This window comes from Palaemon carinicauda, chromosome 1 (assembly GCF_036898095.1).
Source record: "Palaemon carinicauda isolate YSFRI2023 chromosome 1, ASM3689809v2, whole genome shotgun sequence".
Taxonomy (NCBI): domain Eukaryota; kingdom Metazoa; phylum Arthropoda; class Malacostraca; order Decapoda; family Palaemonidae; genus Palaemon; species Palaemon carinicauda.
Window position 1 is genome coordinate 180937551 of NC_090725.1, and position 24382 is coordinate 180961932.

General features: G+C 43.4%; 1 protein-coding gene across 2 annotated transcripts in view; it reads left to right on the plus strand.

The window, feature by feature from the left end:
- Positions 1-687: 687 nt before the first annotated feature.
- The window catches only part of san (Probable N-acetyltransferase san), a 96075-nt gene continuing 72380 nt past the window's right edge, over positions 688-24382 (plus strand). The window contains exon 1 of one of the 2 annotated variants that reach the window (XM_068386351.1): positions 688-808. In XM_068386351.1, coding sequence (XP_068242452.1) covers positions 801-808 — 8 coding nt within the window. In that variant the 5' untranslated portion in view covers positions 688-800. Of the gene's footprint in view, positions 809-996; positions 1029-24382 lie in introns of those variants that run through there. The other variant, XM_068386344.1, reaches the window with a different exon arrangement.

Here is a 24382-nt window from a genome sequence, read left to right on the forward strand (position 1 = left end):
AGACATTCGGAAGGCAAGTTACTAAGGCTTTCTAGAAGAAACTTAAGACCTCCTTGTTTTCTAAGTGCTTTGATAATGTGGGTTTGATAATTAACACGGAATGTGCTGTGCGATACTAAATACTTGAGAATGTATACGAAAAACATCTTGTAGGGCACAGGGTTCTCCTGCGTGATACGATCAAGAAAGGCCTTAGGGCGTAAATTCTTAATAGTATTATTCAATGTCATTTAGGGAGAAGTAAAATTTTATATCATCTGCAAAGAGCTTGACCTTCACTCCATGTTTCTGTAGTATTTTGATAGACTAATAGTATTGCAAAATAAGATAATGGACACCTTTGACATGAAGGATGATTTTGAAATAGATATGTATGAATTAATGTTCTGATAGTCATGGTTACCTTCTAAAAGTGTTGTAAGTATAGTCACTTTCTCAGATTTAGGATACTACAGTCATCACTTTTCTTGAAATAATGTTTTTTTTACTCTAATGTTACTTCGGATTTTGACTTTACCTTTACCCCATATCTATGTAATGCTTTTGGAAATAAAATATAAGTTTAACTTTGTGGTTGTCTTCATTTCCTAATGTTCTTTTTATTATTTAATACAAATCATCAAACCGGTCAACCCGAGAAATCTGTGATATATTGAATGTTGCTAAGGACGCTAAGTTTTCTGATAGGAGGTTTCCAGGGGAAGTGACGTCACGAATCGAGCTAATCATCATGGCTGCGCCCTGTGTTATGATCCCACCTTGTCTGCTTTCAATTCTCTAAATTCTGTTGAATTTTCAGTATGAGGAAGTAAGTACATTCTTGTTAGGTGTACAATTAATACGAGTTTCCTTTTAAAGTGTAGCATTCATGTTTTACATTATCTCTTGTACATATTCACTATATCGTGGGGCCTGTTATGATAGTCTGGAGGAATAGCAACCCAGGTCCGACTGAGGACGATTGGCGGTTTTGTCGGCTGCACCAACTTTTCATGTGGCTAAACGCTAAGAATGTTATTTAATAGCAGGTTGCATATATATCCGCTGCCATAATTATTGTGGTAGTTGTTTTGGACGTAGGTTAGCAGTTAGTTACCGATTAGTGTTTGTCCTAGGCTTGGCGAACTTCTGTAAGCGAAATGAGGCATTGGTTAAGCGTTAATCGTAGCCCATTAGACTTTTAATTGAATGAAAGATTTTGTTTAACGGAGATTTGAGATGTAAAAAGAGTCCGTACATCGATAAAATTGTAACAAAAATTGTAGGGGTGTATGCATGATAGCTGCCACCTTTATGTATTATGTCTAACTTACAATACGGCAGTGTAAGGGGTGTCGCAAGGGGGTGTTCCCCCCCCCTGTTAGGCAAGTAGGTATGGACACGGCTTGTAGGTTAGGTTAGGGGGGAAAGTTTAGGTTAGTTGATGTTCATTGTTAATAAACGCGTGAGGAACTGGCCGCTGATATATAAAGGCTATGGCACTACCCAAGACTAAAGAACAATGGTTCTGTTTTGGAGTGTTCTTCTCTTAGAAGAGCTACTGACCATAGTTAAAATCTCTCTTCTACCCTTACCAAGACAAAAGGGTAAATATATGATACTTTAATTTGTAGCCAAATACATGAACCATATATTTTTCCTACTTTATATCTTGTGGTTTAGACACCTCCGACCCCGATTATTGGGGCAAACTACCCGTTCATGAGTTTTCGGATCCCAGTGGGGGACCGGGGTTGTTTGGGTGGGGAAATGTCATAAACGAGTGATTTGCACCAATAATAATGGTCAGAAATGAAAAATAAGCCCAAAGTAACCAGTTGGAAAAATATATGGTTCATAAAAATGGTTGAAAATAGGCCTAAATGTGATTATTTAACTTTGAGATTTGTAAAAGTGTACAGAATCTAACAAACCCACCTAACCTAACATAGTAGTTCCCAGGTCACAACCTCCTAGCAGGGGCCAAGCCCCCCGGACTTCCCTTCCCAGGTCACAATCCCTAGCGGGGGCAAAGTCACCCAGACCCCCTTCCCAGGTCACAAACGCTAGTCAGACACCGCCTTCCCAGGTCACAAACTAAAAGTAAATCTCAAATAAATCCTTCCATTATGAAAAAGTAAATCACAATTAATTCTTTACCATATGATTGACAAAGTTGCCTTTTTTTTTATTGGCAATCTTTACTAAAGCTTTGCAGTAGAAAATGTGCTGGCCTTCCCTGAATATTGTCAGAATCGGACCTTTGCGGCATTATTTCTCTTATTTTTTTAATTTCACACGAGTAACAATAGCTTTACACTGAACGGAGAGCATTTCCATCTTAATCAATTGCCGACATAAAAGAAATTACACAAAATTTGGAAATAGATTGATGTGCTTCCTTTAAGTTCACCCTTCCAGACATCTTTTCGAGATGGTGGTTAACTTTAAACTGAAGGCGAAGGTGTGAAAAAAAATGGTTGTTGTAGAACATCATCCGGGAACTTTTTAAAAAAGCACCTGACAAATACGTCATTGTAAATGCAGAGAAAACTCCATAATCCATGGGATAAAATGCTTGCGCAATAAGTCCCCTTCAGTCTCTCAGATGTAAACAATGGACTTAGAGTGAAAAACATACTTCACATTTGGATAGACCGATACGTAAGTTATTATGCCCCAGCCCCTTGTAAACATACAGAGAAAAACAACAAACTAGCCAGCACTCGTTCATTTCTTATAGCGAATTTCATTTTCGCTAGCAATTAAACTATCATATATTAACGGGGAAAGTAGCCACTGAACAATTACAGTACAGTAGTTAACCCTTTGGTGAAGAAGAATTATTTATTAATCTCAGTGTTGTCAGGTGTATGAGGATTGAGGAGAATCTGTAAAGAATATGCCAGACTTTGCAGTGTATGGAGAGGCAAAAGGAAAGTGGAACCATAACCAGAAAGAAGGATCCAATGTAGTACTGTCTGGCCAGTCAAAGGACGCCATAGCTCTTTAACGGTAGTATCTCAACAGGTGGCTGGTGCCCTGGCCAACCTACGACTAGAATATAATGGTAATATTTGATACTTTTAAATATTTAACTTAACCGGTGGATATATATATATAGCTAACGTCGCTGACGGTCCGACAGATTCAAAACTCGCGGGTGATCACCATGTTAGGTTGCTGGGTGTACACTAGCGCCACCACTCGGCAGGATACTAAACATAGTCCCAAAAGTTCCAGTTCTTCTCTGTCGCTCTCGCGATAAACATTGATTTCTTGCTCGCGCTAAACCTCAAGTTTTTCAACTATTGGTGAAGTACTTCTTTATGGTTTTGGCTTTCGCTGTGTTAGTTATTCTCAAACAATAAGATCTTCAAGAGAAACTCTTTTTGAAAGGAGAGAAAAAATTTTTACCCTTACTTTTTTATCTCTCTCTGGATTTTCCACGGTAGAGAGAGAGAGAATATGGCCGACCCTTTCCTCAGTGTATGGGAAGTGTGTGAAAGGCTTTTAGTTTTTAGTATTTATTTTATCACTTTATAAATTCTTGTTGATTTTTATAGATTTACCTCTATATTTTTATATCTCACCCGCCTTTATTAGGCCTCTTCGATTTTCTCTCCAATTGTACTTAATACCGAGATAAATTTTATATTTTTATAGATCGATGGGATGAATATTTTTAGAAAATATTTTAAGTGAATTTTTGTCTTCTAAAATTTATTCTTTGAATAGTCTTCGTTCAGTTTTCAAAGATGAACTAGCATTAAGTTTATTTATGCTACACAGTTTGCACTCTATCGTTACGATAGAGAAGAGAGTCACGGTTTCACCTTGCAGAGTTAATCGATGATGACGTTTAGTTCATTCTTCTTACAAACTGAAGTTTTTTAAATATCAATTAAAAGGAACATGTTATTTTGCAATTTCTTAGTCCTTTTAGTATTTTTCTTTAGTCAAATAACCTTTTATTGACGAAGAGTGAGTGAGCCTATACTCTCGTGACAAGAGAGAGAGAGAGAACGATCCAAATCTTTATTCTCGTCCCAAGTCTCTATACAGGGAGTTTGGGAGTGAGAAACGTTGTTCTTCTCGATTCAGATATTTACTCTCGTCCCAAGTCTCTGTACAGGGAGAGAGAGAGAGAGAGATAGAACGTAGTCCTTCGCGTTCTAGATTTTTGTTCTCATCCCAAGTCACTGTACAGTGAACCCTCGTTTATCGCGGTAGATAGGTTCCAGACCCGGCCGCGATAGGTGAAAATCCGCGAAGTAGTGACACAATATTTACCTATTTATTTAACATGTATATTCAGACTTTTAAAACCTTCCCTTGTACGTAGTACTGTTAACAAACTACCCTTTAATGTACAGAACACTTAATGCATGTACTACAGTACCCTAAAGGCACAAATATTAAAGGCGATTTTATATCATGCATTTCCTAAACACGCCAAAAAGCAACCAATGTTTTGTTTACGTTTATCTCTGATCATAATGAAGAAACAAACGCATTTACTGTACACATCTGTGTGTAGGTTAGTTTTTGCATCGATTATATTGATTATTCAGTACGGTATGTTGATTTTGTTATTACCAATGTTTTACTTAATTTTTCTTAGGACTTCCAAATGAAATGTTTTTCTTTATGACGCCGCCTGGAACGACGGCCTCATAAAGTACGCTTAGTAAACAACCACGCTCAGAACAAAGAAGGCATTTAATGCGCATGATGAAAGTGATAAATAATGATATTTACAGTAAAAGCTTTTAGAAAATATGTTATTACAAATATTATTTACCGTATCTATATAAAATCATACAGTACATACTGTACGTAGCAAAGCAGGAAAACAATTTACCTGTACGAGAGAGAGAGAGAGAGAGAGAGAGAGAGAGAGAGAGAGAGAGAGAGAGAGAGAGAGAGAGAGAGAGAGAGAGAGAGAGAGAGAGAGAGAGATTGTTTTACGTACGTAAATGTAAATTTTAAACAAAAAAAATATGATAGGTTACAACATGTATACTCTTCAGACTTTTAAAACCTTCCCTTTAACTTAATGCATACAGTACTAAACTAAAACAGGCACAAATATTAAAATGTTAGAATATTAAAGTAAAAAATAAAGATTGTTACTGTACTCACCACGAAAGAAGTTCAAGAAAAACGAATGATGATGGTGATGAATTTGCTGCACAGTAGAAATGATGATGATGAAGCTGATGATGTCTTCTACTGTGCAGCCAATAATAGTATTTTACGTCTCTTCAGACGGAGGTGTCTTTTCCTGGGACACCTCTTCAACTTCTTCCATTTCTTCCGAAGGCGTACTAGCAGGAGGAACTGGTTCTTTTTTGCGAGGCTGGAAGAACATGGTGATCGGAAGTTGCTGCCGCTGATTCTTTTTTGCATAGACCGAACCATATCCTCGTCCCACTCTTCCAGCAATAGCGGAATTATTGTATACCTGCGGGAGGGAATGCGCCTTTCGCTCTCGGCGGTGAAAGCCTATCGCTCAGCCTTAAGCCTGGCCTGCAGGCTGAAAGGAATAGACATTCCTCCTCGCTGGATCTTTCTTCGCTCATACGAAGCTACGAACTTACCTGCCCCCAGTCGGAAGTGAGACCTCCTCCATGGAACATGGTTCGGGTTCTTAGGGTTCTCAAGAGACCTCCTTGCGAACCATTACGCCAGGCTTCTGATCGTCACCTGACTTGGAAGACGGTGCTCCTGCTCGCTCTGGCCTCGGCCAAGCGTGCCAGCGAACTTCATGGTCTCTTGTACGTCGTCGCCCATTCAAGAGGAGAGGGGGAGGTAACGTTCAGGTTCGTCCCTGAGTTGGTCACTAGTCTCAAAATCTTGGAGCCCGGACCCCCGGTTCGACTCCTTCATGATTTCGAGTCTCCGTTCTGTAACAGATGACCCAGACCATCTCCTACTATGCCCAGTAAGGAGTCGGGGGTGTTATCTTAAGAACAGCTGCAGTTCGTCCTCTCGTGCAAGCCCTGTTTGGGAGCACAGGTAGGACGGAGAGGAGGGTCACCAAGAATACCTTTTCAGCCTGGATTCGGAGGGTCATCCATCACGCCCTGAATCCAGACCCTTCTCCGTCACGTCGCCTTAGAGCACACGACGTCAGAGGCATCACAACGTCCCTGGCATTCAAGAGGAACTACTCTGTGACGCAGGTGCTACAAGCTGGAGTCGGGAGGCGTCAAATGACCTTCACAGCCCACTACCTGCAGGACGTGACCCACAGAGGCTTCGATACGTTTTCTATCGGCCCTGTGGTGGTTACACAACAGCTGGTCTAACCTCAGGCTCCTTAGTGGACAGGTAGCAGAAGGTTGAGGGCATTGTTACCCGGTTTTAGACTGCATGAATGAAAGAAGTATGTCTGTCCCTTACTTCTTTCTTCATCCTCCCCTCTCTTGAGGAAAGCAGCATCCTGGGTTCTCTGCATAGCTGACCTCAAACCTCTGCAGGTAAACCATGCTTCCTTGTGTTCCTAGTATTAAGATAATACTGTCGCGTCCCCCATACCCTGACGAGGTGGTATTGGGAACATCCTAGCCTAGAATTCCATCTAAGGGACTTCAGGTCAACTTCCTAGGACAAGTCACACTTCATCCCTCCACACATGAGCTTACGTAGGCCGCACGTTCCTTGCGGAGCAAGGAATTTGTGAGGTGCAGGGACTCATTTTCTCGAGTGCTGCTCACTCGGATTCTGAGCCCCCGGGCAAAGCCAAAGCCAGTAAGGCTGGGACTCTCCACCCTTCCTAAGGGATAAGTCACCCCATGTAAATAGCGTGGTTTGTATTTCGGTTACGGAACAAATGACAAATTTGGAGATAATTGTATTTTTCCTAACCATACAAACCTTAGCTATTTACACATATTTGCCCGCCAGCCCTGTCCCCCAAGGCAAGTCCTACCTCTAAGCAAAGTGAATCAGTTCACCTGTGTGTGAGGGGGGAGGGGTAGCTAGCTACCTCTCCCCTACCCCCTCGCTAGCTAGCGAGAGGGTAGTTAACCCTCGTTAAAAATCTAATGGCTCGTCATTTCAGCTACGCCGAAAGTAATACCCCATGTAAATAGCTAAGGTTTGTATGGTTAGGAAAAATACAAAGTATCTCCGAATTTGTCATTTTTATGAATAGAACTTACCTGGCAGTTATATATATATAGGCTAGCTGAGTCTCCGACTGCGGCAGAATTTAATAGAAAATCGCGGCAACCGCCTTGTGGTGGTTGTGTGGTTAGATGGTTAACATCCCTTACAGGGTGGTACTTGGAATCATTCCCATTTTCTGTTCCTCAGATTATCTTTGCCGGCCGGATCGACAACATCGTTGGTCCGCCTTTCAGAGTTTTTCGGATCGCTTTCCCTTCATCGCCTTTTTGGACTTCATTTTTGGTGAAGTACACTGTGTTGGGATTTGGCAATCGTGTTGTTTTTGTTTTTTGTCTTTTCCTTTATTATCATGAGTAAGAAAATTCATTATCGTGTTTGTGCGAATGATATTTGCAAGGTGAGGTTGCCGAAACTTTCGGTTGACCCTCACACTATCTGTATGGGTTGCAGGGGGTTTGAATGTGCTTTAGAAAATAAGTGCAAGGAATGCTAGGTTTTAAGTGATGATGATTGGTTAGCTATGCAGCGCTATGTGCACAAACTTGAGATTGATAGAGTTAGAAGAGCTAAATCAAAGTCAAAGTTTGCTAGTGAGCCTAGCTTAGATTTATCTATTGACCCTTTGCTTGTAACCCCTTTGGAAGGTATTCCTTCCCCAAATGTAGTGACTCCTGCCCCTTCTACAGGACCTGTGCCTACAGATGACCCTGGGTATGCTAAATTAGCTGCTGAATTGGAGGCCATTAAAGCACAGTTGGAGGCCTTTAAAGGTAAGGGTGTAGGTGAAATTAGTGCTTGTGAAGTGCAGTGGAGGTGGCGACTGATCGAATCTGTCATACCCCTAGGTCTAGACCTCTACCAAGCTCCCAGGACCAAGGGAGAAGGTACGTCGAAAGCCGAAAGGGGGTGAGAGGTGCTTATCCTCGGTCAGTCGTCGCCTCAGACAGTCCTGTTGCGATCTCCCAGGCTGCTCTTGACCGCCGTAGGAAAGGCGTGTCGGATACGTTTGTGTCTTCGCCTGATCGTTCTCCCAGACGTAATTGGCGTTATGAATCAAGACCAATGAAGAGAGGGTGGAACCGGGACGTGCAGTCTCGCTCTCCCTCTCCCGGTTCGAGTAGCAGAGACCCTGATCCTTCGGAAGACGATTTCGATGTTCCTGTTAAAAGGGCGAAACAGAGAGTCCTTAGCCCAGTTAATCCTGCTAGACTCCCTGTTCTTCTGCCAGCGCTCCCAGTCAAGCCGTACGACAACTGCCGTCTTCGGCACCGCGAGAGCCAGCGGAGGTTGCTAAAGCTCTCATGGTTGTTATGCAGGAGCAACTTTCATCGTTAGTTAAAGCTTTCAGCCACCCTTCTCAGTCCGTCAGACGTAAGGACGTCTCTTTGCCTGTTAAGAGATCTTCTTCTAAGAGAGATTTTAGTATCTCTCCCAAGAAACCTCTGCGCACTTCGTCAGCCGTACGACAACGTACACCCTCTTCATCGGCACGCTGCCAGGAATTTCCTTCCCCCCTCTCCCGGCGCCAGGACGATACTGCCTCTCGTTCTCGGCGCCGTGACGATTCCGTTTCCCTTTCGAAACGCCTGGACGTTACTGCCTCGTTTCTTAGGAAACAGGATGAATGCAGTCTGCATTTTCAAGGCGACGGCAGCCTGCATCTTCAGGACGCTTCCGTTTCTCGTCATCGTGACGATACTGCCTCTCGTCATCGTGACGATACCGCTTCTCGTCATCGTGACGATACCGCTTCTCGTCATCGTGACGATACCGCTTCTCGTCATCATGACGATACCGCTTCTCGCCGACTGGATGTTAGCGGCGCTCGGCGCCAGGATTCAAACAGCTCTCGCTGCCAGACTGCTGGCAGCCCAACTCTTCGGGATGTTATCCTTGAGCAGGACCTCGAAGATATTTCGGAAGAGGAAGAAAAACCTGCCGACTCTTCTAGCGATTACAAGGTTCTTTCTCGCTCTCTTTTGGAACTTTATGGGGAGGAATTTCAACCTTCGGCCCCTCGTTCTCCTCAGTCTCAATTTACCAGGAAGAAAGCTACTAAGTCTTCAGCCTTCATCAAAATGAAACTTTCAATTTCGGCCAGGAAAGCTCTCGCTAAAGTGGATGATTGGATGAAGGAACGGAGACAAGCTGTCAAGACCACCTTTTCTTTTCCACCGTCTCGGCTCGCTTCCAAGGCCGGTATGTGGTATGAGACAGGGGAACCTTTGGGGTTAGGAGTGCCTTCCTCCTCCCAAGGTGACTTCTCGGCTCTTGTGGACTCGGCAAGAAGGCATGCTTTAAACTCTGCCAAGGTGATGTGGTCCATGTCGGAGCTTGATCACCTCGTCAAGGGAATTTTCAGGGTTTTCGAGGTTTTCAGCTTCCTGGACTGGTCTCTCGGGACTCTGGCCAGGAAGTCTGAATTCCTGAAGGACACGAAGGACCTGACGAGTATCATGTCCTGCATGGACAAAGCTCTAAGGGATGGAGCTAATGAATTGGCTTCCCTTTTCTCAGCAGGGGTCTTAAAGAAGAGGGCCCTTTTGTGCTCCTTCACCTATAGATCTGTGACTGTTGCCCAGAAGTCGGAGCTACTTTACGCCCCTTTTTCACGTCATCTTTTTCCTGAAGCTCTGGTCAGAGATATCTCCCTTTCTCTGGCTCAGAAGGCTACTCAGGACCTTTTGTCTCGGTCGGCTAGAAAGACCTTACCTGTTGCTCCTGCTCCTCTGAAGAAGGAGGAGAAGAAGTTTCAACAGCCCTTTCGGGGCAGGATCTCCTCGAGAGCGGATTTTAGGGGGAGAAGACAAGAGTCAGGGCCAAGGACCAGCAGGGGTGCGTTTAGGCCCCGGTCCAAAAAATGAGATGGAAGTCCTCCAGACACCAGTAGGGGCAAGACTGTCTCGTTTTTGGCAGTCTTGGAAAAGGAGAGGGGCGGACACCTGGTCCCTCTCAGTCGTCAAGGAAGGTTACAAGATCCCCTTTTTAAAGAAACCACCTCTCTCAGACTCTCCCCTGGCCTTAGTGGCTCAGTACACCGACGCGGGGAAACGAGAGGCTCTTCTGGAGCTAGTCGACCAGATGTTGGTCAAGGGAGCAATAGAGCCAGTTCAAGACCTCGCCTCCCCAGGCTTTTACAATCGCCTGTTTCTGGTTCCCAAGAACTCGGGTGGATGGAGACCAGTCCTAGATGTCAGCTCTCTGAACGCCTTCGTGGAGAAAACAAAGTTCTCCATGGAGACGACTCAGTCAGTGCTGGCTGCAGTTCGTCCAGGAGACTGGATGGTTTCTCTCGACCTGCAGGACGCTTATTTTCACGTCCCCATTTATCCGTCTTCGAGGAGATATCTGAGGTTTGTGTTCCAGGGCAAGTGCTTCCAGTTCAGGGCACTTTGCTTCGGTCTCAGCACAGCTCCCCAAGTTTTCACCAGACTAATGGCGAATGTGGCAGGCTGGTTACACCAGGAGGGGATAAGGGTCTCCTTCTATCTAGACGACTGGCTGATCCGGTCACAGTCGAAAGAGAGATGTCTGGAGGACCTAATGAAAACTTATACGATCACTCAGGACCTGGGACTCATCGTCAACTGGGGGAAGTCTCAGACCGAGCCGAATCAGACTATTCTCTATTTGGGGATAGTTCTGAATTCAGTTCTTTTTCAGGCTTCTCCCTCCCAGGAGAGGCAGACCAGGTGCCTGGACAAAGTCAAAGACTTTTTGAGGAAGCAGGAATGCTCAGCGAAGGAGTGGATGAGTCTGCTGGGAACTGTATCCTCCCTGGAGCAGTTTGTCCCTTTGGGGAGACTGCACCTAAGGCCTCTGCAACACTTCCTCGCAAAGGTTTGGAACAGAAAGATCCAGGAGGACACTTTTTCTTTTCCCATTCCGACAGAGATCAAGGATCTTTTAATGTGGTGGCTGGACCCAGCTCTGTTGGGAAAAGGGATCTCCTTGTTCAAGAAGAACCCCGACCTAGTGTTATTCTCAGACGCGTCCGAGTCAGGCTGGGGAGCAACACTAGGGAACAAAGAGGTCTCAGGTATTTGGGAAGGGAGTCAGGTCAGTTGGCATATCAACAGGAAGGAATTGATGGCCATTTTGTTAGGGCTCAAGGCCTTCAAAACCTCGGTGTCGGGAAAGACTGTGGAGATCAATTCCGACAACACCACAGCTCTCGCGTACATAAGGAAGCAAGGGGGAACTCACTCCCTCTCCCTGTTCTCAACTGCGAGAGAGCTTCTCCTCTGGGCGAACGAGAACGAGACCCAGCTGTTGACAAGGTTTGTTCAAGGGCAGAGAAACATCAGGGCAGACATGCTCAGCAGGAGGGGACAGGTCCTTCCTGCAGAGTGGACTCTCAACCCGCATGTCTGTCGGAGCCTCTGGAAGTTGTGGGGCAGACCAGTAATAGACCTTTTCGCCTCCGGTCTAAACAAGAGGATCCCCAACTACAGTGAACCCTCGCTACTTCGCGGTTCGACCATCGCGGATTCACCACTTCGCGGATTTTTTCCATAACCCATATATATACAGTAACATATATACATATATATGTATGCATGTATTTATGTATATATGTATGTATGTATATGTGTAGGTATGTATATGTGTATACATATAAATATATATATATGTATGTATGTATATGTGTAGGTATGTATATGTGTATACATATATATATATATATATATATATATATATATATATATATATATGTATATATATATATATATATATATATATATATATATATATATATATATATATATATATATATATATATACATATATATATATATATATATGTAGTTCTAAGGGAATAGTATGGGAAATATGTCTGGGTAATAAGCAAAGCTCTACCTCCAGTTTGTTTCTTCATTATGATCAGAGATAAATGTAAACAAAACATTGGTTGCCATTTTTTAATGTGCTTTTTAGCGTGTTTAGGAAATGCATGATATAAAATTGCCTTTAATATTTGTGCCTGTTTTAGTTTAGGGTACTGTAGTACATGCATTAAGTGTTCTGTACATCAAAGGGTAGTTTGTTAACAGTGCTACGTACAAGGGAAGGTTTTAAAAGTCTGAATATACATGTTGAATAAATAGGTAAATATGGTGTCACTACTTCGCGGATTTTCACCTATCGCGGCCGCGTCTGGAACCTATCTACCGCGATAAACGAGGGTTCACTGTACTGCTCCCTAGTCCCGGACGAGGAAGCTGTTGCAGTGGACGCCTTCTTGATGGATTGGACGTGGCTGGACATGTATGCCTTTCCCCCGTTCAAGATCATCAATCTGGTTGTCAGGAAGTTCGCTCTCCTCGATTCGGGACGAATGATCCTTTGTGGCTCCATTCTGGCCTGCGAGGGAATGGTTCACCGAAGTGGTAGGGTTACTGATGGACTTTCCAAGAAGACTCCCGGCAAGTCCAGATCTTCTCAGACAACCCCACTTCGAGAGATTTCACCAAAACCCCCTCGCTCTCAATCTGACTGCCTTCAGACTGTCGAGAAGCTCGTTAGATCTCGAGGCTTTTCGGCACAAGCGGCGAAAGCTATTGCCAGGGCAAGGAGGATCTCTTCACAAAGAGTCTACCAGTCAAAGTGGGAGACCTTTAGAGCTTGGTGCAGGAGGCGCAAGGTTTCCTCGTCCTCTACCTCTCTAAGCCAGATTGCAGACTTTCTTTTGTACCTCAGGCAGGATGCTAAGCGGGCTGTATCTACCATTAAAGGATACAGGAGCATGCTCTCAACCGTCTTTAGGCATAGAGGCTTAGAGTTATCTCAGAATAAGGACTTGCAGGACCTCATTAGGTCTTTTGAGACAACGAAGCAGGTGCACTTAAGACCCCCTTCTTGGAACCGGGATGTGGTGCTTAAGTTTTTGTGCTCCAGGAAGTTTGACCTATCTCGCAAGCTTCTCTGCGAGATGTGACTAAGAAAACCCTCTTCCTTTTGTCTCTAGCGACTGCCAGGAGGATCAGCGAGGTCCAGGCAATCGAGAAGCGTGTAGGCTTCACCCTAAATGGAGCGGTTTGTTCCTTGAGGTTCGACTTTCTCGCCAAGAATGAGAACTCTTCGAAACCCAGGCCTAGGACTTTTGAAGTCCCTAACCTCACGAATCTAGTAGGTCAGGAACAGGAAAGCCTCCTCTGCCCGGTTAGGGCTCTCAAGGCTTATTTGGCCCACACTAAGAGCGTGAGGGGTGCTTCCAACTCCTTATGGTGTTCAGTGAAGGATCCTCAAAAACCCCTGTCAAAGAATGCTTTGTCCTTTTTCCTGAGGGGAAACTATTAGGGAAGCCCACCTCTTTTGTGAGGAAGAAAACTTCGCCCTGTTAAAAGTACGGGCTCACGAAGTAAGGGCCATTGCAGCTTCGCTGGCATACCGGAAAAATGTCAGTTAAGCAGATCATGGACGCAACGTTCTGGAGGAGCAACTCTGTCTTCGCTTCTCATTACCTCAGAGAGGTAAGAGTGGACTATGACAAGTGTTATACCTTGGGCCCATACGTAGCTGCGGCTTCTGTATTAGGCAAAGGAGTTACTACCCCCACTCAACCTTAGTTTATGTACTTGTATATGGGTTTGTGTTTTTTATGGTTGTCTGAGGTCCTCGTCCTGTGGTACGATTCCCTCAGTCCAGATAGATATTTTATATCTATTTCTGCAAGGTTACATGGTTAGCTTTAGTAAGGTTGCAGGTTTTTTATATGGGAAGGTAGTTTTTCTGAAGTCTAGTCAAGTTGTTGGTCCTACCCCTTTGACAGACTCGATTGAGTTGTTTGCAGCGTAGCAGGTCTACTCCTGGCTGAACACTCCTAAGGGAAAGCGACTCCAGAGGCAGTTACCTTTGAAGTCAGCTACCTTAGCAGGTAAGGAATCAAGGTGTTTGTTCTCCTACAACTCTTTTGTTGTTTCCCCAACTATGTTTTTCTGTCTGTTTCCCTCCTCCAAATGTGTGAATCAGCTATATATATATAACTGCCAGGTAAGTTCTATTCATAAAAATGGAGTTTTTATGATAAAACAAAGTTTTATGAATACTTACCTGGCAGTTATATATATATTTTAAAGCCCACCCACCTCCCCTCAGGGGACAGGTCGGGCAAAGATAATCTGAGGAACAGAAAATGGGAATGATTCCAAGTACCACCCTGTAAGGGTTGTTAACCATCTAACCACACAACCACCACAAGGCGGTTGCCGCGATTTTCGATTAAATTCTGCCGCAGTCGGAGACTCAGCTATATATATATAACTGCCAGGTAAGTATTCATAAAACTTTGTTTTATCATAAAAACTCCATTTTTCAAGTGAGAGTGGGGGAAGCTCTATCAGAGAGTAAGTGTCAGGAAGAAGGAGTTCCTCAAAGGAGTGTGCTGAGTGTAACCCTTTTTGCACTAGCAATTAATGGGATATCCTCAGTCATGCCCCGGGATGTTCTCTCTACATTATTTGTGGGTAATCTCCCAATATCATTTGCTGGAGCTAGAATGGCAATGGTTGAGAGAAAAATACAACTCTCAATTGACAAAATTATCCAGTGGGCTGATATGAATGGATTTAAGTTTTCGACAAGTAAAACTACTATTGTCCATTTTTGTTGTATCCGGGGAGTACATCCAGACACGGATATATTTATTAAAGGTCAACGGATACCATGTGTAAGTGAAGCTAGATTTTCAAGTTTTATATTTGATTGTAGGCTTACATGGGTTTTTCACTTAAAAGCGTTAAAAGCTAAATGTCTCGAGGCTCTGATTATTTTAAAAGTGTTGTCCCATACATCATGGGGGGCAGACTGCAATACTATTTTGAAATTATACAAGGCCTTGATTTTTTCCAAAATCAGTTACGGATGTGAAATATACTCCTCAGCCACCCCAAATCAGTATTCAATACATCATGGTGGTATTAGATTGTCCACAGGAGCATTTAAAACCTCACCTATCCCAAGTCTCCTTGTTGATGCTGGAGAGTTACCTCTAGATCTTTACCAAATTTCTGCTATTATTCGGTATTGGTTTAGATTGTAAAGACTCCCTAATTCTTTAGCCTTTCAGACTGCAAGCCATGTAAGTTACTCAACATACATTGAGTTGCACCCAAAATCTCCTCAACCTTATGGGTTTTGGGTGAAACAATTTTTAAACAGTCTTGATATGCTTAGAATTAGGGTGCTTCCATTTAAGGTATCATCATCGCCTCCATGGAAATTACCAGAGATATATTTTTGTAAATATTTTATTGGAGTTAAGAAGAATATGACTGACTTAGAATCCAGGTCTCTCTGTTTATGGAACATGTTAAAGAACATAGGGGATCGACTTTTATATATACTGATGGCTCCAAATCTAATGCTGGCGTTGGATTTGGAGTACATAGTAATGGTTTTAATTGTAGAGGTGCACTTCCTCTAACAGCTTCAATATTTACTGCCGAACTCTATGGCGTACTAACCGCTGTTGAGAAAATAGCGTGGGAAAAGGAGGGTAATTTTACCATTTTTAGTGATGCAAGGAGTGTCCTTCAAGCTTTAGAAGTTTTTAATTCTAGTAACCCTCTAGTTTTAAAGATTTTAGAGTGGCTTTTAATTATTGGAAGGAGAGGCATAATGGTTCAATTTTGTTGGGTTCCAGCACATGTAGGTGTGTGTGGGAATGAGAAGGCAGATTCATTGGTGAAGAATGCAGCATCAGAGTTGGTGCCAAGAAGATATCCCATTCCCTGTAATGACTTCCTACCTAACATCAAGAAATTGCTTTGTAATAAATGGCAACAGCACTGGGATAGTCTAGATGGGAATAAAATGAGAGAAGTAACAAATGTCATATCTCCTTGGAGGTATGACATGATGCCCCGAAAATGGGAGACTTCTCTTTGTCGTCTCCGTATTGGTCACACTCGGTTGACACACGAGTTTCCTCTGAAGGGCCAACACCAACCATATTGTGACGACTGTTTGGTACCTCTAACAGTGAGACATATGTTGATCGAATGCCCCAATTATAATAACTTAAGGAATAGATATTTATTTGAGGCTCGAGGTGAGGGTGGTAGGTTCATCCTTGCCAAGATTCTTGGACATGATGTGTCCTACTATGCAAGTGGCATTTTTAGATTTATTTCAGAAGCAGGTCTTCTGAAAACTATTTAACTTATACAATGACATTAAACTTTTATGGTTTTAATTGAATATTCTTTTATTTATATATATATATTATTATTATTATTATTATTACTTACTAAGCTACAACCCTAGTTGGAAAAGCAGTATGCTATAAGCCCAGGGGCTCCAACAGGGAAAATAGCTCAGTGCGGAAAGGAAAAAAGGAAAATAAAATATTCTAAGAGGAGTAACAACAATAAATATCTCCTATATAAACTATAAAAACTTTAACAAAACAAGAGGAAGAGAAATAAGATAGGAGAGTGTGCTCGAGTGTACCCTCAAGCAAGAGAACTCTAACCCAAGACAGTGAAAGGCCATGGTACAGAGGCTATGGCACTACCCAAGACTAGAGAACAGTGGTTTGATTTTGGAGTGTCCTTCTCCTAGAAGAGCTGCTTACCATAGCTAAAGAGTCTCTTCTACCCTTACCAAGAGGAAAGTGGCACTGAACAATTACAGTGCAGTAACCCCTTGGGTGATGAAGAATTGTTTGGTAATCTGTGTTGTCAGGTGTATGAGGATAGAGGAGAATATGTAAAGAATATGCCAGACTATTCAGTGTGTATGTAGGCAAAAGGAAAATGAACCGTAACCAGAGAGGAGGATCCAATGTAGTACTGTCTGGCCAGTCAAAAGACCCCATAACTCTCTAGCGGTAGTATCTCAACGGGTGACTGGTGCCCTGGCCAACCTACTACCTAGTATATATATATATATATATATATATATATATATATATGTATATATATATATATATATATAGACTAAATGATATCGGCGTCAATGATCTTAGATGTCAGGATGCCTGAAAACTTTAAATCAATCAATCAATCCTCTTGGTGCTCCTCGATAAGCTCATCAATGTCAGCCTCGTCAACTTTCAGAACTATGGACTTCCCAAATGTAACAACCTTGGCGAGCAACAGGTTCAGGATCGTTTACATTTTCGGAATTGGCTTCAGCTTGGTCTGCGGGTTAGTCTGTGTGGAAGCCCTCAAAAGCTCTTGCGGAGATGGCATCAGGCCACAGCTTCTTCCAAGCAGAGTTCAAGGTGCGCCTCGAAACCTCCTGCCAAGCATGATCGATGATTTTGAGTCATATGGCACCATCAAAATGCTCCTTCCAAAATTGACGAAGGGTGAGGTTTGTGCTCTCAATTATTTCGAAACATCTCTTGAAGAGATATTTCGTATAGAGCTTCTTAAAATTTGAAATCACTTGCTGGTCCATGGGCTAGAGGAGAGGGGTAGTGTTCGGTGGAAGATAGAGAACTTTGACGAAGGAATATTCTGCTACAATATCTTCCTCGAGGGCAGAGAGTGGGCTGGGAGATTGTCCAGCACCAGCAGTCATTTCATAGGGAGGCACTTTTCTTCCAAATACTTTTTCACAATCGGGCCGAAACAAACATTTATCCACTACATGAACAATTGTGTTGTTACCCATGCTTTTCCATTAGCCTTCCACAACACTTGAAGATTTTCCTTTGTGACTTTGTTGTGGGCCTTGAAGGCTCGAGGAGTATTGGAGTGATACACCTTGCAATCCCCAGTGGCATTTTCACAGAGTGCAAGGGTAAGCCAGTCCTTCATAGGCTTATGTCCAGGTAGCCTCTTTTCTTCTGCCGTGATGTACGTTTAAGAGGCTTTTTTTTTTTTTTCCAAAAAAGCCCAGTATCGTCGCAATTGAAGACTTGCTGGGGACTGTAGCCTTCATGGACAGTCAACTCATCAAACTTCTTAACAAAGGCTTCGACCGCTTTCTCGTCTGAGCTTGCAGCCTCACCATGACGCACCACCGAATGAATGCCTGAGCGTCTCTCTTAAATTTTTAAACAAAATTTACCCGCTGGTTATAGAAGAATGGCTATAGTCCCTTGGACGCTCCGGCAGAAATTAAAAAAACTTGTGGCAATTGCAGATATGCCAGGTGTACACTAGCGCCCTGGCGGTAGACTGGCCGAACTATTCCAACCAATTCAGACCTTCCCTGCCACTCTCGCGAGCAACAAGTATTGAAATTCACTCGTGATTAACCTGGATTTTAGCAGTATTTTGGTGATGTACACCTATTTTTCGGGTTCTGGCATTCGCTTATTTGTTTGTTTGATCTGTGATCATGTGTTTATAACTTAAAAGGTAGGATTAGAAATTTTTCAACCTATTTTAAACCTAACGAAATCATAATGGCGAGATGTAAACATCTCGCCTATTGATGACGTCACAGCCTTATGACGTAAGCTAAAATTCTTACTTGCCTTTTTACAAAGAATGATAAGTGAATACTTTCTTACGAAGTATTAAGTTATAAATTAGTTATAATTTAAAGGATTTTGTTATTTTAAGGAAATTTTTTTCCTTTTAATAGGTTTTCTTTGGATAATCTTCGATCTGTTTTCAAAGAGTAACTAGCGTTCAGTTTATTTATGTTACGCAGTTTTCAGTCTATCGTTAGGATATTACGATTTCTCTTTGTATCGATTTTTATGAATAGTACATTCTTCTTACAAACTCAAGTTTTTATGTTGTACTAGATAAAAGGAACATATTATTTTGCAATTAATTGGTCCTTTCAGTATTTTTCTTTAGTCAAAGATTAAAGGAAGTTACGGTTCAGTTAATGTATATACGACGTAGTATTCTTGACAATCGATGTAGCTCACGATTCTGTGTATCGTTGTTTACTTGTTGATTTTTGGAATACTAAAATTGTTCGTATAATAATTGCAGATGTTCCAATGGTTACGGGTGATAATTTGCCTTTTATTGGAACCCCTTAATATAAGGGTTTGTTTTGATTTATAGATCTATTAAGATAATATTTATATTTAATATTTTGTTGCATTTATATGGGATTCAGTGACTTTTGCATTCCCATTCAAGCCATTGACAGAATAGTAAGTCTCTCTACGGGGGTCATTTTGTTTGAGAGCGTGTATACTTTGGTTTTAAATAATTGTGAAAATATTATTTTTACCAAAGAGTAAAATGCAAATTTTTACTGCTAAATTAGTGCAGTGAATTTTATTCAATTCATTGGTGGGTGCTTCTGTTTGGACCTGTCGTTATCCTAGCCTTAGACCTCTTTCAAGCTCCCGGACCCAGGGGAGAAGTTAAGTCGAACGGCAAAAGGAATCGAGAGGCATAGCCTGGCGTTTACCGTCTTGTAAGACCCGAACAGAAGTCCCCTCGAGCGTTTTCTGTCTATCCCCAGAACGCTCACCCTCGCTATAGGTAAAGCGAGGTAAAAGTGTTTTCTAATATTAAGCGAGGAAGCGCATCTGGCGTGAAGCTAAAATCAAAATTAGAATCATTCTTCATCTGTTACGATTCATGCAGCGCGGACGTGGTGCCGCTTCTTCCACCAGAATGGTGTTTGTCTCCCGAAAGTGAAGACCGCTATAGAATCGACAAAGAAGGTGAATTCGTATTTGAAAATGCTGCACGCGTGTCGCCTAAGATTGATCCTAATTGGTCTTTGCTGTTAGACATGAAGCAGCAACTATCTTCGTTTATGCGGTCTTATCAGCCTGCCGTTGGCAGTGCGGTTGGTTGTCACAATTCCGGTTTTGACGCGGTGTCGCACAGGCGACCTGCCGATTCCGGTGATGACTCGTTGTCGCACAGGCGGCCTACCAGACGCAATGTTCAACGGCGGGAGAAGGTGGATGCATCGCTTCAAGTACCTGCTTCTCAACGTCAACCGACCGCTCATAGCGCCGAATGTCAGTCTATCCAGGCGCGCTGACGATTACCAAGCAGCAGAGCATGCCACCAAGTGGCAGGACAGATAGCGGGGCGGAGCGTCAGCGTCAGTCAGACGCGGTAGCGGAGCGTCAGCGTCGGCGTCAGTGCAGATGCTTCGCTACTTATAACAATAGACTTTGATGTCTACATGACCATGAACGTCTAGCGTTGGGACATTGTTGCGCCAGCCACTATATTAAGAAATAAATCTTAACTTGAAAGATATTATATTCGCGGACCAAGGCCTGCTGGGCTAATTCTTGGTTGGGGGAGCTAGAATTAAAACCTCTAAGCATTGAGGTCAGAATTCAGAATCCTAAGGAGTTGACTCCTAGGAATCAAGACTTCTCTACCTAGGATAGAGACTTGTAGGAGGAAGGGAGTGACTTTCAGAAACTCATGAGAGTTTTTCTGAAGAGTTTCCCTTTTATTTTATACCTGCTGCTCCTCGTTCCGACTTCCGAGTTTTTCGCTAGGTGCGTCGAAGGTGTGTCTATTTATTTTATTATTATTACTAGCCAGGCTACAACCCTAGTTAAGAAAGCAAGATGCTTTAACCCAAAGGGCTCCAATAGGGAAAGATGGCTCAGTAAGGAAATAAGAAAATGAATAAATTAACATTAAATCATTCTCAAAAGAGTAACAGTGCAAAGGGACAGTGCTGATAGGTCAGTGCAATAACGCGTCCTCAATGCAGCATAACGAATCTAACTGTAGAGGTTGGTGCAGCAGCGCCTGCAGCTGCAACAGCAGGAAGTGCATTTAGGCCTTTATGAGAATAGAGCGTAAGAGTATATCTCCCACAACGGGCAGATCTTTTATGATTTAATGTATTATAGTTAAAAACGCTATTGTTCAGTGGCTCGTAAACATAGCACAGTGCACTGGAGGATGTGTTCGTTTGTGTCCGTCTTACTCTTAGCCCGACACCTCTTCCTTACTTCCCAACCCCTAGGAGAAGGAATGTCGGAAGGGTGAGGCATATCACGGACCTTGTGTGCTAAACGTTTGTTCCACCGAGCGATCTTGTCGACGCATTCCAAGACGTTCGCTCTCCGCTTTGGAATGACGAAGTAAAGCTGTTTTCTTCGCCTACGATTGACGAACTATAACGTCACAACCATGTGACGTAATCTCTTAAGAAGAGCGAAATTTGAATGTCTTGAAGCGATCCGTTCATCATCGCTATGATATCACGGATCTTGTGACCTTTTCTGTGTAATAGGACGCAGTTCCCTGACGAGGATGGCGTTTTACGTTTTTCCCTTTCTACTAGACTAGGAAGTTACTCGTCATGAACGCACACGAACAGGACCCTCGCAGCAGGCGTGTCACGATGCTTAAGCTGGAAGCAATCGAGCGTGTTTTCTTCCACGAGAGAAGCGGAAGTCAAACAAGTCGCATATAAACCTAACTCTTCCTCTGGAATCTTACGCACTTTCCGGGAAGAATGAGTTTGTCCTCGTCGAAGGACGCAAAACCTAGACTTGGTAGACACCAACCAATACGTCCAAGACCTTTCATGAGTCGTATGTTTCCTAATAATCTATCCTGCAGTAACTAATGTTCGCCGGAGGTTTTCTTTTCGGAAGAAGGCGACGTGTCAGCACCAAAAATCGCGTAAGACACGTAGTTCATCGAGGGAAAAGGTGCTCAGATTACTTCTGTTCACGCTTCTTCTTCTCCCCCAGATTGAGGGAATGTCTAGTACTTGCCTCTGGGGACTATCAACTACTGTTGACGATATCTCGCAGCATTAGATACGTTCAGGTCGCGCACAAGGCGCGCTGGAAATGTCATATGGACTTTCCCAGGTCGGTCACGGGACTACGGTTGATGATCTCTCACAGCGATCGCTCACGCTTGCGTTAGCGCACACGGTGCCCCGCAAGTGTATGTTATGTCTGAGCTAAAAGAGGTCAATTTCATCTCTTTTTGGCGCTTACGATTCTCGGGCGGAAAAATTTCACCTTAAAGAATCTAAGGACAACCATAGACCAAGAAAACGGTCTTCCGATAGTATCAGACAGCTTAGTTCCCCGATACTCAGCAACGCTTCCTAGCAAAGATCAGCTCGCGTTACGGAAAGCGTTAGAGCAGACGCATGTGGCAGTCTGGTCTCTCCCTTATGGCAGACGCAGACGCCAGTCTGGTCTCTCCCTCACGCAGACGCCAGTCTTGTCTCTCCCTCACGCAGACGCCAGTCTGGTCTCTCCCTCACGCAGACGCCAGTCTGGTCTCTCCCTCACGCAGTCGCAGACACCAGTCTGGTCGTATGCTGGACTCCAACAGTCAAAGTTGATCCTTTCAACAAGTTGTCTCACCTTCGCGTTCTGCGGGACACGCGACTACCGCTCATGTGGACGCATGCTACACGCGGACAGCTCTTGGCAAACTGATCAATCTGAAATCCCACTGCAACCTAGACGCATATGTCAGCCTGGACATATGCTGGATAAGGTCAGTCAGGTTTTTTCCCCGCGTCATGATAGACAAACAGTTGCTTCTTTGCTCCACTAACCGGACGCGATACTGTCGCATCCTTGCGGCACGCTGTAGATTTGCAACAGGCGGGATGCACACAGCGCGCTGTATCCTCACGGCAGGGTGAACGCATACAGCACGCTGACGCCTTTCGGCAATGCAAACACATGCGGCAATCTGGTCGCATGCTAGACGCATACAGTCAAGTCTTTTTCTCACAGCAGTATAGACAGATTGTTGTCTCTCCTTCGCATCTCTCTGGCCACGCAGCTAACGCTCCCTCGCGTCAAGCTTTTGGCTTAAAGTATGTTGAACACTCGCTGGTTACACGCGATCAGGTCTTAACCTCACAGCATGAGGTTCACGTTGTTGATGCTACTTTTCAACAAGCCTAGCTTCGATATCGGTTTCTTGCGACCGATCTGGACGCGTTTCGGGAGGCGGTATAGACCTTGACTCTCTCTCACGGCATGTTGAGCATATGCAGCATGCTGGAACCATACTGGACTCATGCTGGATGCATGCTGGAAGCATGCCATCGGACCGTTTCCCCGCATCAGGATCGCGAACGTCTTATTATAAACCATCAAACTTTAGGTCTGGCTGCCTCCAGTATTTCGGAAAACCCCTAAGATCTAGAGGGTTGTTCGAAGGAGGCAGCTGAGGCTATCACTTGTACAATGGACTTTTACCTCAAGGTTTTGCAGCCCAAATAGGAGGTTTTAGGGAGTGGTGTAGAGCCAAATCAGTCTCTTCATTTAGTAACACTAAAACACAAGTGGCTTATTTCTTCTTAGAACTTAGAAGAAAGCACATTTTTTCCTCCTCGACCATCAAGGGGTACAGGAGTATGCGGGCAGCTGTCTTCAGACGCAGGAAATTGGATCTATCAAATAAAGACCTTCTAGATCATCTCAGATCATTAGAGATGACTAAGAAGCGTCAGCAAGATTCGTCAGCCTGGAATGTAGAGGTTATTTTAAAATTCCGCGGTAGTGACAGATTCGAGCCTTTACACTGCTTCTTTTTTAAGATCTAACTTTGAAGACTTTTCCTAGTAAGTCTGGCAACAGCTGAGAGTCAGTGAAGCTCACTCTTTTAGCAAGAACATGGACTTCAGAAATGGATAAGCCATATGCTCCTTGCAACTTGGATTCTTGGTCATAAACAAACGTCCTTCTCATCCATGGCCTAAATCTTTCGAGATCGCTATTCTTTCGGATATGGTTTGTGAAGAGTTGAGGAGAGTTTTTTGTCCGGTTAAAACGATGAAGTTTTATCAAGACAGGACTAAAAAAGTTAAGAGACTATTCAGAGGCTCTTTGGTGCGCAGTCAAGAAGCCTGCGCTACCCATGTCTAAAACGCCCTATCATTTCTTATAGACTTTAATTACAAAGGCTCACTCACACTGTGGTGAGGCAGATATTGAGCTGTCGAAAGAGTAAAGACTCATGAAGTTAGAGCTGTGGGAGCTTCTGTAACCTTTAAACAAAACTGTTCTCTGCAAAGCATCTTGCATACAGCCTTTTGAAGGGGTAATCCTGTATTCGCCTTGCATTACTTATACCGTATCCAGTCTCTTTGTGAGGACTGCTACATTTTGGGATCATTCGTAACAACGAGTGTAGTAGTAGGTCAAACATCCACCACTACATTTCCCTAAATTCCTAGTACCCCTGTTCTCCTCTTGGAAATTTTATATACTGTATGTTTTTATGATTGTACGTGAAGATTGGTCGGCAATCTTCTGCAATCTTTGATTTAGTCAGGTGGTCATTTTGTTCCTAGAGAGCGCCCAGAACAAGGGTATTAGTTGAGGTCCTGTCAAGTTATAGGTTATTACACCATTTGACAGCTC